An 18303-nucleotide genomic window follows, 5' to 3' on the forward strand; every position below is an offset into this window, starting at 1 on the left:
ATTTCTGACTGATCTTAAATAAATACAATAAACATTTTGAGAACCTTTAAAGAAATGAGCTCAGTACATTGTAGATCACTTACGTTGATTAAAAAAGTAGCATTTCAAAGGCTTTCATCATTTTACCATCCCATGGATAAGAAGCAGGAAAGAAATGCTGAGCTAAATTATCTCTGATGGGCATGAAAGACACAGCTTCCCGGAGTGAAATGTAAACACACCTGCTATTTTAAACCATTATCCTCAGGCATAGTGTTTGAAAGCAAGTGTTGATGTATCTTCAGCAGATTTGTATCTTTTACTTTTCGAGTCCTGGACATCAAATCACTCTGACTCCCATAAAGGATGATAAATGCCTGCAAACATTTTGCACAAAATGTACGTTCATCATCAACTTTCTTGAGCAACATGCACATCTGTTTTTTTTTTTTTGAGTGCATTGCTACCGAACATGTTTACTGTAAAATATGAAAGTGATACACCAAACAATAAAATATATTGCTGTGGCTTTGTACCATAGAAAAATTGACCAAACCACTGTAGCATAAGCTTTCAGGCCATTCTATGTATGCTCTACAGCAGGGCTTCTTAGTTTCTCTCTTCTGAGCATTTTTCATTTATTCCTAAGAGCCTGCTGATGGACAACCTGTTGGCTTCATGTGCTATAGCATGGGCCACAATACAACTGCCTAGCACACCACTGGCTGCTAGGGTTGAATATTTCTCTCACCAGAACCCTAGACTGAAGAAATGAGTCTTCCCTAGATTCATATGTCTGTGCCACCCAATTCATCCCTTATGCTTCCATTCCAGTGGACTGTTTGTCTTTTTCCGGTACCTCTCCATCTCCTTCTTTCTCAATGATTGCCACAACGTTAAGCTTAGGTGCATTCAGAAACTCAGTTTTGGACAAAGGACAGCAATTCAACTGGTAGTACAGTGTGGCATCCACAGTTCAAACGGTGGGTTTCGCTTTTCATGATCTCAGCCCTAATGCTGAAAGAGTTAGGATATTTTTAAAAGTATAATAATTTGAAGTTCCTGATTTTTATTCTGTGTTTTGATCAAAATTTTTGGAATTCTCATGCAATTCAATGTTTTGAAACTATCTAGTGCCTTTAGAAGCAGCCATCCACCACACTGTCTTGAATTCCTCATACCTTAGTTACCATTCACTGGGTGACAGAGGCCCCATAGTTCTCAAAGCTTTGCCTTTACTAGACATTATATTTCAGGAGACCACTGTTAATGATCTATTGGTTATTCAATTACTACAAAAGACGGGATGAAAGGTTATTGGTCTGCATCCTATATCATAATACTAGATAAAGTCTCATGGTTTCAGGAGGCAGAGACACAAAGGAATTGGATGTCCAGAATGTAGAGAATTGCCACTTGAAAGGTAGATGTCAGAGTCCTGGAGATATTAGGAACCATTTGGGAAGACACAGTGGAAGCGTAGCCAACAGTAAGGACGCCTCCCCCTGCTACTCTAATCTGTACCAACTGGAAATTCCACTGGGTTCACGGGTTTCTTCATTATCTTTCTCATAATGAGTTGGCAAGTTGGTCATATTATAAAAGAAAAAATAAAGCCTTATTCTTCCATTAGCATGATTCCCAGTTATAATCTTCCACGAAGTAAAATTCAGTATCACTGAGCACAGAGACAAAAGAACAAAGGACCAGGAAGCTCAAGTATGGTTGAGCTGAGTTGTGGAACAGGAGGTTGGATATGGTGTGGTGTCAGCAAGTAGCCCTAGAACCCTGCAGATTTGGGGGGTGGGATAAGGAGGAAGAGGGGCAGAAAAGAGAGGTAGAGGGAGCCAACCAAAGAAATTCCACCACATCTGCAGTTTCCCTACAGAACTAGTAGTTCTTGCCCACTCTCCAGGTGCCACCAAAAGACACCTACCGTCCATTCTTTAGGGCAAGAAGGTGGGTCAGGATGAAGGACCTTCATCTAAAGCTGCATCCCTTGGGGACTGGATTTTACCAATGACTTTTTTGAATGTGGCTTTTACAGCTTTGTTCCTCAGACTGTAGGCCAAGGGATTCTGCAGAGGAATGAGCACTGTGTAAAAGACAGACATGATCTTGTCCTCCTCTATAGTTTTCTTTGAGTTACTTCTGCAGCACATGAAAGCAAGTGTCCCAGAGAAGAGGACAACTGTGGGGAGGCAGGAGGTACAGGTGGAGAAGGTCTTGGCTTGCCCACCAGCAGACTGCATCCTCAGCATGGCTCTGATGAGGAGCATGTAAGAGACCAAGATAATCATGACATCGGCCAGGAACATGAATTTGGCAAAAAACAAGATGAAAATCTTACTTCGTGTTATGCTGCTGTATGCAAGCTTCAAGAGGGGTTGGATATCAGGGAAATTGATACGATTGTTGCCACAGAGTAAAGGGACATGTGGTATGCGGGATGGCCCCTGACACCCCACGGACGTAAGCCCTGGCCAAAAAGGCCCTGCAAGTGTACGGAGTCATAGCCACTTTATAAGTGCAATGGGTCGCTAATGGCAACAAAGCAGCCATTGGCCATCACTGTCAGCAGATAACGTCCCATACCTGCACAGATGGTGAAGAAAAGCGGCCATAGGAGATGGTCATTTTGGCTGCGGTCAGCGTGGCCAGGATCCAAGGGGTGATGAATGAGATGCAGCAGGCATCTAGCAGGGCAATATGGCTCAGGAAGTAGTAATTTGGAGTGTGGAGTCGGGTGCCCACTCGGATTAGAATAATCATCCCTACATTCCCCAGAAGGGTGGCCAGATAGAAACTGAGAAACATCAGGAAGAATGGAGCCACCAGTTCAAAGGGATCTGTGACATCCACGAGAATTAATGTCATCCAGTGGAGATTTCTTCTGGCTATAGACTCAATGTAGCTAAGTGATCTGAGGAAGAGAATGAAATCGGAGATTCCAGAACTGAAGGCCTTTGCTTTCTTCAGTGTCAGATGTTAAGTGACTGTTTCAGACAGTCTCTGCTCAGAGAGAGAAGAAAATGTTTGTCATCTTAAGAATCCACCATTAGCAGTTACCATGGAGAGCTTTTACCTTTCTCTAATGCCGTGAATTTAGACCTTAAGTCAGTATTTTTTTCAAGCTCACTTGCTTATCACCTGGGGTTTTCTTTAAGACCAGAGAACGCTAGACCAACCTGGAGTCTCTCTAGTCTGTCTAGAGACAGCCTGGTGTACACGAGGGCTGCCTCGCATGGCTTCTTAGGCTGTGCCTGAATAACTCCAGGCAGGACCACTCGCGTAGGCTGTGGCGTAAGTGGTTCCTCCAGAGCCCTGTGTCTCCTTCATGTCGTGGTGACTTCCTGGCAACTCTGCCTTTGGAAAATTCTCCCTGTTGGGAAAGGCACATTGCTCTTTCTGTATCTTCTACACGTTGACATATTCCACACATCGATATTACGTGGCGTGAATCCTCTCTCCCAAGACGGAGGGTGGCAATGCCCACTTTGATCCTGTCTCTTCTCCAAGTTAAACATTTCCAGTTATTTCCACAATTCCTTGCGAGCGCTTTCATAATCTACTTTTGCTCTCTGATGAGCAAAGCCATTGTTTGTCTTGGATCTCTTTCTTGAGAGCCCTCGAGAGAAGGTGATTCTGTGGAAACCGTTGGATTTTGGGAGACCTTCTCCTGTGTTGGACAATTCTACATGAACTTCGCGGTTCCTCTCAATGATCCTGGAACAGCCATTATGAGTTTCATTCTTGAAAGGTGTTAGCTGGAGTTTAGAAAGTTAAAGAAGCTTGTTAAAGATTAAATTGCAAGTGGAGAAGCCAGCATTTAAACCATAGTGTCAAAATTCCATGCTCATTTCGCCTTCCCGCACCATTCCTTCTTAACTATCTACTTTAACATTTGGCTTCTGTAGTCTAGAGCTGGCTCGCAGAATAGGGGCTCATAGTATTTGGTAGAACAATTTTTCCGTGGAAATCATAATGATTTGTCACTTTCTGGTGGTGGAATGGGTTCTCTTGTCAGCCGATTGCTCTGGGCTCCGTCCTCTGGGATGGTGCCTCTGGTGGGTAGGTATGGAGGCTTCTCCATCAGGGATATAAGGCTCACTGGGAGGCTGGTGGAAATCAGGGGTAAAGACCTGTTTGTGAGCTGTGGGGTTCTCGGCAGCTATAGATCTTCTGCAGAACATTGGGTTCGTCTGCTAATTTTGGTCCTGGGGATTCCACAGCTTATAAGGCAGAACCAAGGTCCTGGTGTTTCAGATATAGAATGCCAGGTCCTCCAAATTTCTAACGATGGACATAGATGTGTACGAAATCCATGGATTTGGGGTAGCTCGTCATGGGCTTCCCAGGTTTCTCCCATCTCTCCCCTCTCCTTTGATTCGGTCTCTCTGAACTGGATCTATGGAAACTGAAGATGGATGGAAGTCCATGTTACTGAACTTACGGGGATCTTAAGCGCGAGACTTTAAACACCTTTCCTCCAGAACACTGCTGTCACTGTGGTTTTTCTGTGCTCCAACCACATGCTTTCCCCCCTGTCCCTTTGTCAAATGAGTTTACCATCATTTTTCCCTTCGCTGCTTCCTCACGGCTCTGACTCATACGTAGTTGTGGCTTCTCACCCCACGGTGGTCCATCACCTTTAGTTCTATTGAAAAACTAAAAAATTATTTTAGTATCTCATAGTTCTAATACTTTAAAAAGAGAGAATTCAATTTATCCAGCTTCTTTTTTTTGGGGAGGGGGGAGGAGGAGGGAAGGAGCAGTCCTAAAGTTAAAAAGTGGAAAGTATGTAACCAGCCAACACATTAACTCTCTGCCGTGTCCAAAGCGGGCAGCTGTGTGATACAAAGCCTCGCTTTCACGCCTGCGGCTGGCCTGTGAACGGGGCTGGCATGTTGACATCTCTTTGAGACCTGTTCTATGGTTTTCATATCTCAGCATGGAACTTTCTCGTATAGACTTCCTGTATTTGTACTCAAATCTATTATTCTCTTCTATGACCCAATAACTTTTTTCTTTTGAGGCAGGATTCTCCGTTCTGAATTAGTCACAGTCTTTTTTCCCCCTTTTCTTTCCACAGAGATGAAACTTTAGACATGAAATCCATGCTTTATGACATGCATTACTAGATTTTCTCCAATGTCTCTTATCTTGCTACTATATATCTGAGTTATAAGACTGTAAATATAAGTTGCTTTGAGGCTCTGAAAAGATTACTTCCAATGTTTCAATATTTGAATGAAATCACTAGCGAATTCAGATTTCTAAATAATCATATGCCTTATAGACTTGTAGCAATATCTCACAGCTTAGTAGGCTTTGTGCTGTCATGATTGGCCAGTCACAATGCCTTTTCCTCAGAAAGGTCATAACCTTTTAGTTCATCCCTTGGACACTTCCCCTGACACATCATTTAGCTCACACAGTGGGGGTAAGACACCATTATGCCCTAGTTGACCTTTTCTACCAAGAGAGATACATTCATATGGCAGCTCTCTCCTGGCCAGCAGTAGCTACAATTTGCCTTTATCGTTTCAGTGGGAAAACTTCACAAGAAGAACATTCCTTGAAACTCTGAGCTATCAGCTGTTGTCTGTTAGTTTCTGTGTCCACATTAGTCTGATGCCTGACATTTGAATGTGGCATTGTGTCAGTATCCGGGGGACTGTTTTCTCTTTCTTTCAAGTTCTAAGGGTCGCTGTGTACATAGCCCTCAGGATAGGCCTAGTGAGGTCTGAGACACTTAGGTGGCTCACCTGCTCCTCTCCACACATGTTCAAATCACCCACAACCCTCACCAGAGACCCCATACTTTACAGACACATGGAACCCTGGAGTTGGAAAGACCTTGGTGATGTGGTTCTGTCATTTTCTAGCTCTGCCTCTCAGAGGCCTTGGCCTTCATCGAGATGCCTCAAGGGGGCACAGCGGCAGGAAGGGGAGGGGGAGCCGGGCAGGTGGGGAGCTGCCAACTCAGCCTCAGCCTCAAACAAAGCAGCGATTCCTTTAACTCTTGTAGACCACCAGGTGCTTCATTTCATTTTGTCGGGAAATGGGGTTCTATTGTTAAAAAGAGATTTGAACACACCTGGGCTGCTATGTTCTCTTCATTTGGCAGAAGAGAAAACTGAAGCCCAGAGAAGTAACTTTTACTCGGCGTGTTAAAATACACTTGGTTGGTGGATCTGAGAATCAGTATTGCTCTCATTCTCTCAATCGTCAACGGAATTGTCTTGTCTGGGACAAAATTTATGGCTGACGCTGACACAGATGCCCTGGTCCCCTTTTAGCAGTCACAGAGCATAGAGTCTCTTCAGCCTAACTCAGGGAAAGTTCTGGATAAATCTTTATCGAATGAGCATTACGTGCAATCTTTTTCAGCTTCCATTCGGCCGCTTAGCCGAGAACCTGCAAATAGATTCTCGTCACCTCTGATCTCTTCACTGACCTTCGAATGTCTCTTCACATGACTCTCAAGCTCCTAAACAGGAAACCCATCTGTTGTGGTTCTTGGAGAAAAAGCCTAATGAGAAAGGTGATTTTCCCTTAAGTGATTCTGTGCCAGAAAAGAAACGACTGCCCGTAAAATGGCGTTCAAAGGGGTTATATGGTAAAAGAAGAATTTCTGGATCCAGGTTCCCTGTGCTCAAACTGGGCAACCTATATTAACTTTTTTAGGTCTTCGTTTCTTCATCTCTAAGTGAAGATAATAACTGCTAAGGCATCATAGGGTTAAATATATATAAAAGTACTTAGAATAGTGTCTGACATATAATAGGTGCTCTCTAAGTCTTAGCTATTATTATTATTTTGTTACTAAGGAGCTAGGGTAACAGCTTGTAGGTCCTTTAGATTGTAACAGAGTCCCAGTCAGATTTTCTAGCAAAATGTGGGTCTATAGTTAAGACTGTTATGCTCCAAAAGGGAGACAGGGATTTCTTGGGGACCTATGGAGAGCCCTAGAATTCAGCCTGGAACGTAATTCAAGACCTGGAGAGATCTGATGCAGCACTAGGGGCTGGGTTGTATTGCTGCTTCCACAGCATCTTACAGTTGTTCATTTTCTCTCTGGTCTTTGCCCATTAAAATGACTCAGCCATTTTCTCCATATCTGATTATTATTTGTGAGTCTCCTTTCTCAGCTGGCTTAGTCCTTTCCCATATTTTTCAGTTTAAACCCTCAAGAGAGAGATCGTTTCATTGGTTCTGCTTAATAATCATTGACTAGCTCTAGGACATGTCGTGGCTCTGTTCTGTTCACGCGTCGATGAACAGTGGGTCAGGGACTTATTCTAGTCTGATTACCTGAAGGGCAAGGTCAAATGCTAGAACAGTCCTTTACCTAAGCAAAGGATTATGGGTGAAGACGTTTCTTTTGTAATGGGAATACGATGGAAATATAGAGGAGACTGAGAGCCAGTCTCTTCTTTAGTCAGGGGTGTAGATGTGATCAGAGTCAACAAGAGCAGATCCACTGTGATATGCTGAACTCTTCTCCATTAGAGCTCTGTAAGTGTGGAGTCATCTGAACCTGATGAGCCAGCGTAATTAGCCCAGAAAGAGGTACTTATTAAAGGATCCCAATGTGTCTTAAGGAAGCAAGAAAATCACAGTGGCCGCCCCTCAGTACAATGGGAAGTAGGAAAGGGAACCTGGAAGGACTCTTTCTTGGTCTTTTGTTGTAGATTCTCTTTGCATAACTGCTTCATACTTGCCTTCTTCTTGACTTCTCTACGTTGGCCAATCTGCTCTCCTACTCTGAATCTCTTTTAAATGCCCAACTTCATAATGCTCGGGGAAAAAAATTTAAACCATATATGGGTCAGATTCTTACTTCTAAATCAATTCACTGCAGGCAGGGTGGTGGGACACTTTAATAAAGTGATTGAGCATGGAGGGTCGTGGAGGATCAATATCTTATAGTATCAAGGTTGGGTAAGGGGATTCATTGGGCATACAATGTGTTCAATAAAAACAAATCCTTTGGTTATCCTTGACCATGTGAACTATAGACAAATGCTGCTCCCTTCTCACTCAAACACCTAAGTTTGTTTTATTTCCTGGGGGAAAAAGATTGAGTTATTCATCTTCTTTGCTGTCATGGTCCATTCACTGTCATTTGTTTGTGATCTATGTCATTTTTGTCAATGGCCATGGCACTGTGGCAATGCCCAGGGTTGGTGTCAGAAAGTGAGGGGAAGGGAAAGGAAAAGGACAATATACACTGAGCAAGTGATTTGGACTAAGAGATTTCGTATGCATCCTTGTTTAATTTTGACAATATGCTCTTGAATTAGGAGTTGTTACACTTATTTTAGCTCTGAGGAACTTTTGGATCTGAGAAATGAAACCATTTACTCTAAGTTTCACAGTGAATTAGTGGTAGAATCAAGATTCAGACACAAGCCTGGCTCCAAAAGCCATGACTTGTCTACTGCTGTATACTTGGAACAAAGGGACTCTGAGAAAAGTCCCGAAGGACTATAAAAAAGTGTTTTCTTAATAGCACAATGGGAATCTTATATTTAACGGAGTCTTTCCTATTCGCCTTATAGAGTTTCCATGAGGTTCAAATGACACCATGCATGTGCCATAAAAATGGGGTCAAGAGCACTTATTGAGCACTCATCTGGTCCAGACTCTGACGTGGGAGTGAGTTCAGTCACGAAGAAAAATCAGTCTCCCCTGAAGGGTCTGATCAAGGGGTTATAGTTACTTCTTGCCTCACCAAGTTCATTGCCAGAGAAGATGATACGTGGTCCAATTTTCTTCTTATTCTTATTTTTGCTGTTCCTAGAAATGGAGGAGGACTTCCATGAGGTAGGCAGTGGGAGTGAGGAGGAGAAACAGTGCACCTTATCTTTTGGAGACTGGGGAGTTGGCCCTCGAGGAAATATCCTCAAGGGCTTCGTTAATCTTGAAGATCTCAGAAGAGCATTAAAGTGGGAACAATACAACCAGTGAGGGATCAGGTGGGAAGGCAATTCATAAACTTGGAATTTGCAAATTCTATTGTTCTGGCCCGAGTGAAAAGGAAGACACTCCACGGGGCTGACTCGAGTCCCTGGACCGATGATGAGGAAGGCCTGTTTCCCAAGCAACTCCCTTTCCCTTGGCCATTTAGAGACTCCGTTTTGTCTAGTGCGATACTCCCTTTACTGAGCTGGCCAGTCACTCACTTATTAAAAGAAGAAAGACTACTTAGTATCATTTACAGGGATCCCCGGGTGTAAACTTAGATACAGAATAAAATGCATTATCGAGAGAAAAATTAGGAAACACAACATGGATACAAAGAGTGGTGGGAGGGAATGAGCTAAACCGAAGACACCTTGGGCCCCTGAGATTCTGTAAGTTATGAGTCAGAGTACAGCATGAGACTTCTGAGTGCTAGGAATGGGCTAGGAATGGGTGGGAGATGAGGAGAAGAAGAAAGTACCATAGGATTGCTGGAAACCAATGTCACTACCTTTGCAGTTTTTCTTGTGTGCCTCGTGGCACCTTTCTACCTTCTCTCTGTTCATGGGTACAAGTTGCACAGAGTGTTGGTGTATGCCTATTGGGATATATTGACATGGGAAGAAAATGGACCAAAAAAAAAGAGGGTCCTCTCACTTAGGTCTACATTCTCCGGGACACCTAGAATCTACAAATGACCTTTTTGAAGGCTGCTTTTACATCCTTGTTTCTCAGGCTGTAGATCAGAGGGTTCAGCATGGGTATGACCACAGTGTAGAAGACAGACACCACCTTGTCTTCCTCTAGGGATTTGCCTGAGCCACTCCGCAGATACATGAAGATGAGGGTTCCAAAGAAAAGGGCCACAGCAGTGAGGTGAGAGGCACATGTGAAGAAAGTCTTGGCCCTGACACCTGAAGACTTCACCCTCAAAAGGGCCTTGATGATGAGCAGGTAGGAAGTCAAGATGACCAAGGCATTGGCCAAAATCACGAAGTTGCCGAAGAAGACAATGACAATCTCAGTGCTTGTTGTATCACTGCAGGAAAGCTTTAGCAGGGGCGGGAGGTCACAGAAGAAGAAGTTGATTTGATTGTTGTCACAAAAGGAGAGGGTGAAGGTGCATGTGGTACGCAGGATGGCCCCTGACATCCCACAGACATAGGCTCCCACCACTAAACTCCAGCAGATTCTGGGATTCATGGCCATCGTGTAGAGCAGCGGGTTGCTAATAGCAACATAGCGGTCATAGGCCATCACTGCCAGCAGGAAACACTCTGTGGCTGCACAAATGGTGAAGAAGAAGAACTGGGCTGCACACTGGCCATAGGAGATGACCGTCTTGCCTGTGATCAGTGTGGCCAGGATCTGCGGGGTGATGACTGAGGTGTAGCAGGCATCTAGAAGGGAAAGGTGGCTCAGGAAGAAGTACATGGGGGTGTGGAGTTGGACATCCAGTTGGATCAGAATGATCATCCCTACATTCCCCAGAAGGGTGACTAGATAGAAACTCAGAAACACCAGAAAGAGAAGAATCTCCAGTTGGGGGTAGTCACTAAAGCCCATGAGAATGAACTCAGTCACCGTGGTGAGATTATTCTTGACCATGGATTCAAAGCGGACTTTTGATGAGAATGAAATAAAAATAAATCCTAGAACTGAACAACAGCTTTCTCTCTCTGACAGAGTTAGGTTTATATTTCTGGGCCAATTCATAGAGCTTGTTTTGGAGAAATCCTGTACCTGGTTGATTTTCCTCGGGCATCGATGTTCTTCTCTTGTATTTTTTGGAGCTGAGTTGTGAGCTGGTGTTTCTGATTCGGATGAATTCCGGTTTGTGTTTGGAGATGTCTGTGAAGATAAGAGACACATAGACTTTCATATTTTGAAAAAATCTATCCAGCGTCTGTTCTAATCTCCACTGGATGTTAGAGTCTCCTCTACTGTGTACTCTCCACATGGTCATCTGGTTGCTGTGTGAGCCTCCATCGTGGACAGCTCTGCCTGTTAATTCTCTTTTTGAACCTAGATTTGTTCTCCCTCTATCTTCTACATATTTGGTATAATTTTATCCCTTCCAGACACTCACAATTTAATCCCTTGCCATGAAAATCTTTCAGAAGTTGCAAGATGCTGAACCTGCTCTTTATGTTGACTATTCCTTCATATTACCTGTTGTTATATTTCTCTAGTTACATAGTTATTCATTATGAAGTCAAAATTCGCTTAGTCATGTTATATTAAAATATGTTGTTAAGAGAACAAAATTATAACTGGTAGATATAAGTTCTGGAGATTATATAGTGATTATAATCAACAATACTATGTTATAAACTTCAAAGTTGCTAAGAGAGTAGTTCTTAATCATTCTCACCATAAGAAGCCATGATAATTATGGGACATGATATAGCTTCTCGGCCTTTTGGCTAAGATCAAGTGTAATTATGGCACGTGATAGAGATGTTAGCTTATGTTATGGTGGTAATCATATTTTAATATATAAACATATCAAAACAACATGCCGTATCCCTTAAATATATACAATATTATCACCAGTTATATATCATAATATTAATAAAAAGATAATGGAAAGTCTCTTCGCTTTAATCTTTACCACTTTGTCCTAGGTTGGGGGTTTCCTCCCGCTCTAATCGGAGGTCACTAGTTAGGGGGAGACACTGGTATATCATATAAAACACAGCCTCCTTGGGCTAGTCCCTTTATCTCGGTCCAGTAGCATTGTCTGGATGACCTTCAAGCAACTATGATTAACCTAATATTATTATTTTACCAATGAAAAATTTGAATTTCTGGGAGATGTATTTGTCTCAGGTCACCCGATTTAATAAGGAGAAGATCCGAGTTCTGAATGCTAATGATTTGATGGTAAATTCCGTGCTCTTTAATATGAATTCCTTTCACAGCCTCCCTATATTTTACTGCATCTTGATGATTTATGGAATCAAAGAAATATCGCTGCAGTTCTTTAGATCATCAGATCCTTCCCGCTTTTAAATCATGAGAAAACGCGGCTGATTTCAACACCTTTCTCAACATCTAATTCTGAAATTGTCACAGTCTCTTTTCTGTTTATCTGGTGGCGAGGCCCTAGGGTTCCCTCTGCCTTAGGGGCAAGGCTGTTGAAGGCACATCACCAGAGATGAGGTGGCAGATCGTTGGCCTACAGGGGCAGCCACACTGGGTTTGTCCCACATGTGTGCCAGGCCTGCCTCACATATTAACTGTAATCCTTCCAGCAGCTCCACAGGTCATGCATAGGCGTGATTGTTGCATGGATGACTGAAGCAAGGCTCAGAGAGGTTAGCGAAGTTGACCACCTGGCCGCATGTCTAGGAACAAACAGAATCGACACTTGAATCTGAGATTTTCTAACTCCAAATTCTGTGCTCTTTCTGCCACAATATACTGTCTTCTTAGAGGAAGAGAATTACCCATTCTATAGACCTGAGTCTCTGCTTTTAAAATCATAGCACCATCAAGATTATTAGGTATATACTCGACTTCTGAGGGGGAAGAGGATTACTTTTAATTTTGGAGGTTTTTTTTTGATGGTTCATGTCTTTTCTCCTTTCTTCTTTTCGGGTTTAGATAGACTTATTTGGGCCATATTCCTCCTTTGGTATGTTCTTGGGAAAATTGCTTAACCAAATTAGAGTCTTTATTTTCTTGATAATAATGTAATAATGATTTTTGATAACTTAGAATAGATTTTTACCTAATGTGGTAGAATGTGCTTATTTTTCAGAAAGACAATTTCCAGAATAGCTCCCAGAAGGAAAAATTTCAGGATCAGGCTGGTGACACCCAGTTTTGTATGATCTTGTTTGAGAAGGAGTTTGGGAGCCAGCAGCTTGCACGGGTCCAGAGTAGAGGGCAGCAACAGATTCCCTGAACTGAGACAGTTTATAAGAGAGAAAACAGAAGTCTATGGCCAGTAAACGTTTCAGAAAAGGCCTAAGTATGCATGGCTTGACATCCTCACTTATAAAATGTTTTGATTATACTGAGTAATGTAGAAAAAAAATATGAGATCTCTGGAGGGAGTTAGGAAAAAGAGGAACTCCTCAGAGTAGGGAAGGCCCCTAAACATTGTGCTTACTTTAACGTGGAACCTGCTCTTAAACTATTCTTTCTCTTGCTTTTAAAGATAGAGTCCACTGGGGAGAATGAAGGAGCTTAACACGTTTAACTCTCCTCACCTTATTGAGATTAGTGTCTGAGAAATATTGTTGTCAACATTTACTGAGCTCTCGCCCTGAGTCAGGTAGCCTGCTAAGCACTGCTAAGGCTTTATTTCATTTCAACCTGACAATAACATTGTGAGAGTGGAATATTTATCTTTATTTTACAGTTGAAGAAACTGAAGCTTAGAAACAGTAAGCATTTTGCCTGAGGTGTGTGTTAGCGAAAAAGCCCAGATTCTAACTCAAGTCTGTCTTAATCTAAAGCAAAAGCTATAATACACAAAATCAATCCCCACTCCAGCATAATTACAGAAAGTACCGTAATTTACAGGGAAGCCTCTTGTCTAAGCGATGTAGTCTAAAACCCCACCCTGCCCCCCACAAAACTGTTTATATTTTCTAAAATTTACCTAGTGACATGTAAGCCCAAAGAGATTACATCCATAGGTTAAAAAAAAGAGTGACCCAGTCTCACTTGAATATTTCATACAAGAGCTGAAATTCCAATTTGGACACAGTCCCATTGGATGACAAGTTCTGCTGACAATGGCCAGATTCTCTGCCAGTTTTGCCTTCCCTAGTTCGTGTGGATCTTACTTCAGAGCCAGTATCATCTCAAGATCACAATTGCATCTTGAATACCTGGTGAAATAATCCAGTTGGATTTATCTGAGCTTTGGAATCAGACTGATGTAAAGTTATTTAAACATGTTGTAGGAGGCAGCTAAGACTGCTCAAGTAGATAAACGTAGCTGACAGATTTCAGTTTCCTTCTTACCAAGAAAAGCAGCAGGATATTTAAAGTGCTTTTGGGGACGGTCTTGTGGGAAGAATGCAGGGAGCACAAATGTTCCCGAATCATGAATCAGCACCTGAGACAGCCCCCAGGGCCTCCGGGAAGAGCCAGCCTTGTCCTAGAGAACACACGTCAAGAGGGGCTCATGGTTTTATCCTCTCCGCACGACAGAGAGGATTAAAAACAAATCCCGTGGGAGTTCATGGCAACTCCTGAGTCTCATTGGTCTCAAAGCTCATTTACAGTTTCTGTAGGGAATGAACTTGGTTCCTTTTTTTTTTTTTTTTTTTGCCAGTGACCCTTAATGTCCTGCTGTCCCAGTTAGGGAGTGCCAGGACTGGAACTCAGATCTGAGGACTCGTGGGATGTTTTCCTTTATACTGCATTCAGCCTCATACCTGACGTCGCGTCTCCTCAGAGGGGTCGAAACCTAGTTGTGCTGTCTGCTCGGAAATCCATAAGGAAGGATGATTATCGGTTCTGGAGAAAATGAGGCTAGGATGGTCGAAACATTATTCATTTGAATCTATATCCTGAGTAGCTTGTTAGTTAATCTTTCTTAGAGATCTATTTCCAGAGCTTCTGTGGGAAGCTTTCTTTGACTATTTTAGCTCTCATCTCTTCCCTAGTCTCTGAAACCCACACTCTCTTTGCTGTAACTGCGCACTTTGGCCCTTAATTCCACTTGCCTTTCGTTGCCCCTGGCTGTTGTTTGGTGGTTAGTCTCATCTCAGCTAAATTGTGGGTTTCTGGAGAACCTGTCTTACTTCCTCTTAATAACTCGTGTTCTGCTTCAGCGGAATCACCCCTCGGCCCTGCATGTGTTTATTCACTCATCAGTACAGGGTCAGAACTCTTTCAGTGAGAGGGGTCTCTGAGAGGCCCAAGGGTTACTTTCACTCCAAAGTAACATGACTGGGCTAAAACCCTTTGATAATTAGCAAGCATTCAGCCTGGCCAAGGTGATTTTTTTGCAACTACAGATGCCAGATAATGCAAGAATATATTACAAAGAAGGGAGGCAGCCACAGAACAGGACTTTTGGCAGCACGGAGAATTCAATCTCCCAATGCATTTTTGACAGTATTTATTATCATTTCCTATAATTAAATACCTATTGAAATACCTGTGTACTAAGAGTATGTGTACGATGTTGCAAATGTTCCCTGGAGTGGTGTACAGGGAAGGGTGGCAATTGGGACAAGGTAGAGAAGAAGGAGAGAGAATATGCCAGTAATGATAATATTCCATTCCCTGAGGATGTAGAGCATTCATTACCTTCTTCCCTTTGCGAAGGATTGGAGGGTTGGGGTGGGGTGGTCTGGAGTGCTTTGTTGTAGTACACAATTATTATTGCCGTCATTATTAATATTAAGCATTTTAACTAGAACTTTTGTTTGAACTTCTGGGAAGAGATGTGTCTTAGGTTGGGTTCCTTAAAAAAAAAAAAGATCAGAGATGGAGATATTGAGGCAAGTGCTTCACTGAAGGAGTACTCAGGAAGAAACCTGTAAGGGGTGAGGGAAATAGAAAATAGATAAGCAAAAATGTAGTTTTCATTGGAGTCTAGCTTTGGTCTGATCCTTAGGGGAATTCCGGAGTATGAATTATACCACACACTCAGTTTCGCCTCTAGGCAAGGGATTTGCCCCTTTGTAGCCCATATTAATCATCCATTGACTGTGGGTTGACCCCAAGAGGTGAAGGTGGAACCCCCTAGACATTTCTGGGAAAAGTGGATCCCTTGGCTGCAGGCAATATTCCAGAGAAGGCTGTAGCTGTGAGCCGTTAGCAGCCAACACTCATAACAGCGGCAGGTGGCTGTACCGATCTGGTAACTGAGATACTTAAGGATGCTCTTTCTTCTTGATAGATATTTCTCTCTGAGGCTATATATACCTGAGGCTCCTGCCACTTCTGTATGGAATAGAGACAGCCCAGAGGGGAGTTAAGAAATGGATCAAGAAAGACTGGCTTCAGAGCAATCCTATTAAAATTCTAATAGCATTTTTTCACCCCCACAGAGATAGAATAAACAATCCTAAAACTTGTATGAAACCTCAAAGTACCCCAAAGAGCCAAAGCTATCCTGAGAAAGGAGAACAATCTTATAATCTAGCAATCTCATATCTAAGTATATAAACCCAAAGGGAATGAAATCAGGATAGCAAAGAGATATCTGCACTCCCATGTTCATTGCAGCATTATTTACAATAACCAAGACATGGAAAAAAACCTAAGTGTTCATCAATGGATGACTGGATAAAGAAAATGCTACCTGTGCATGCACACACACACACGCACGCACGCACGCACGCACGCATGCATGCACATACTCTACACTAGATCTTAAATGTTTTCGAAGCACAAAGGAAATGATAACTATGCGAGGTGATGGATGTGTTAGCTAAGGCTGTGGTGGTAATTACATTGCAATATGCAAATGTATCAAGTTCACATGTTGTACATCTTAAACTTATACAGTGTTATTTATATCTCAACGTCAATAGTTTCTCAATTAAAAAAAAAAAAAGAAAGGCTGTGGCCTGATGACATCATTTGTATTCCTGGAGCAAACCAGATCTGAGGGTGTTCAGATCAAGTGTTTTCAATTATATGAGTTGATATGTTTCATTTTTTATTTAAGCCAATTTTATTGAGTTTTCTAATAATTTTAACTGAAAAGTACCTGATATGAATTCTGAGGTATTCATTGTTTTACATGTTTAAGCAGGCATTGAAATATCTGGGAGAATACCTATAAAACTGTTAAAATGAGTATCGTTGGATGTTATTAAAAGGATGTCACTTCATAATTTTTATATGGGAATTTGTTAGAAAAATTATATAGTATTACGAAGAAAATGTTTTAATATTTACACTATAATTAGAAGGATACGTGGGGGAAAGCAGCCAAGAAAATCTGGAAAAATAAGAACAGTAGGAGAGAGAGCAATTAACCTGCCTGATATAAAAGCTTACCATAGAGCTTTAATAATTAAAATAGTGTTTTTCAGACATATCCAAGTACACATGAGAAGTTAGTATATAATAAAGGTGGTATTTTACATCATTTGAGAAAGTAATATTCATCGAATCGCTGATGTGGAACAATTGGTTAACTATGTGGGAAGAGAAATTTGATCTGTATCTCACAGCTTACATCAAAACAAACTTCAGATATAGCAAAGGTTATAAAGAAAACATAGGTACATCTTGGTCAGTTTTCAGCGTGAACTGTATTTTTTTTTAAAATCAAAAACACAGAAAAAACTGTAAGAGGCATACATATTCATCAATGTTTATGCATCAATAAAATGTTTGAAATTCTATGTGTCGAAATTAGCATACTAAAAATATAAAAGGCAAATAAAATAATAAAAAGGCATTTCTGACATAGGTGGAAGGCATGTCCTGTTGGATTTTTCCTCCCAGAAGTAAATGAGATGGGGTGGAGTATGAATGCAAATGTGACCTCATATGACCACTAGGGTGGAAAATGCTCACCATATAATGCTAAGTGGGTAATGGTGTTTGGGATGGAAATCTCCTCCATCACATGTGAGGATAAGAAATAGTACGTATCTTTTTTTTTTTTTTAAATACACAGAAAATTTTATTTATATTGAAAGTTCATTATAAAGAACTGACAACTATTAGAGTACAGACAGGCTTCCAGGTGAAGGGACCCACGTAAATAATCATCAATAGCCTTCCTCTACATGAGCAGTAATCAATAAAACAATGAAGAGGAAAACTAAAGCCCTAACGAAGGGACTGAATGAATGGAAGAGAAGCCTCATGGATGATATAAGTTTAGAGATGTAAGTACGTGTGTCCTGTGTAGTATAGAAATGAGCAATGCCACTTACCTTTGTTAATGTTTTCTAGTTACACGAATCTGTTTTAATTTCCTTTCTATCAAGATTAGAAGGATATTAAATCTCAGTCATCTATGTAGAGAGAAGGTCTCTCTTCTACTCTAGGGTTTTGAGGATTTCACATTCCAGAAAATTTGGAGATTTCTTTGGCCTCCAGGTTATCACAAAATATCCTTGAGATTGTTCAAGTGCGTATGGTACATCAGAAGAGGGCAATCTTGCTGACTTCGTGGCAAGTTTGGGGGCTAGTTCTTTTCCTGTGGTTGCCTAGACTTTTAGGATACAGTGTTCTATGGCCCTGACATCATGAGCTGCCCAACGAGAGTCTCACCACTTTCTGGAGTGATGCAGTGGACTCTAGGTCCCTCCCACTTGAGTTCCTTCAAAACAGTTAGTCTTTTTCTTGTTCACTCACTCCAAAAGAACAGTATAAAAATAGTCTATGAACTTTGCTCCCAATTAGTAATATGTA

At 41.7% G+C, this 18303-nt stretch overlaps 1 protein-coding gene and 1 pseudogene across 1 annotated transcript; both read right to left on the minus strand.

Moving 5' to 3' along the window:
* Nucleotides 1–1943: 1943 nt before the first annotated feature.
* On the minus strand, nt 1944–2751 carry LOC107518379 (annotated as a pseudogene).
* A 6879-nt stretch (nt 2752–9630) lies between these two features.
* LOC107518389 (olfactory receptor 9I1) lies at nt 9631–10557 on the minus strand. The gene has a single exon (XM_016159972.1). The coding sequence runs from the start codon at nt 10555–10557 to the stop codon at nt 9631–9633; it is 927 nt and encodes a 308-aa protein (XP_016015458.1).
* Nucleotides 10558–18303: the final 7746 nt, after the last annotated feature.

The sequence above is a fragment of the Rousettus aegyptiacus genome, unplaced genomic scaffold (genome assembly GCF_014176215.1).
Source record: "Rousettus aegyptiacus isolate mRouAeg1 unplaced genomic scaffold, mRouAeg1.p scaffold_m13_p_5, whole genome shotgun sequence".
In the NCBI taxonomy this organism is placed as follows: Eukaryota; Metazoa; Chordata; class Mammalia; order Chiroptera; family Pteropodidae; genus Rousettus; species Rousettus aegyptiacus.

Coding starts and splice junctions, on each gene's coding strand:
- LOC107518389 (XM_016159972.1), bottom strand. CDS start 10,557: ATGGTCAAGAATAATCTCACCACGGTGACTGAGTTCATTCTCATGGGC.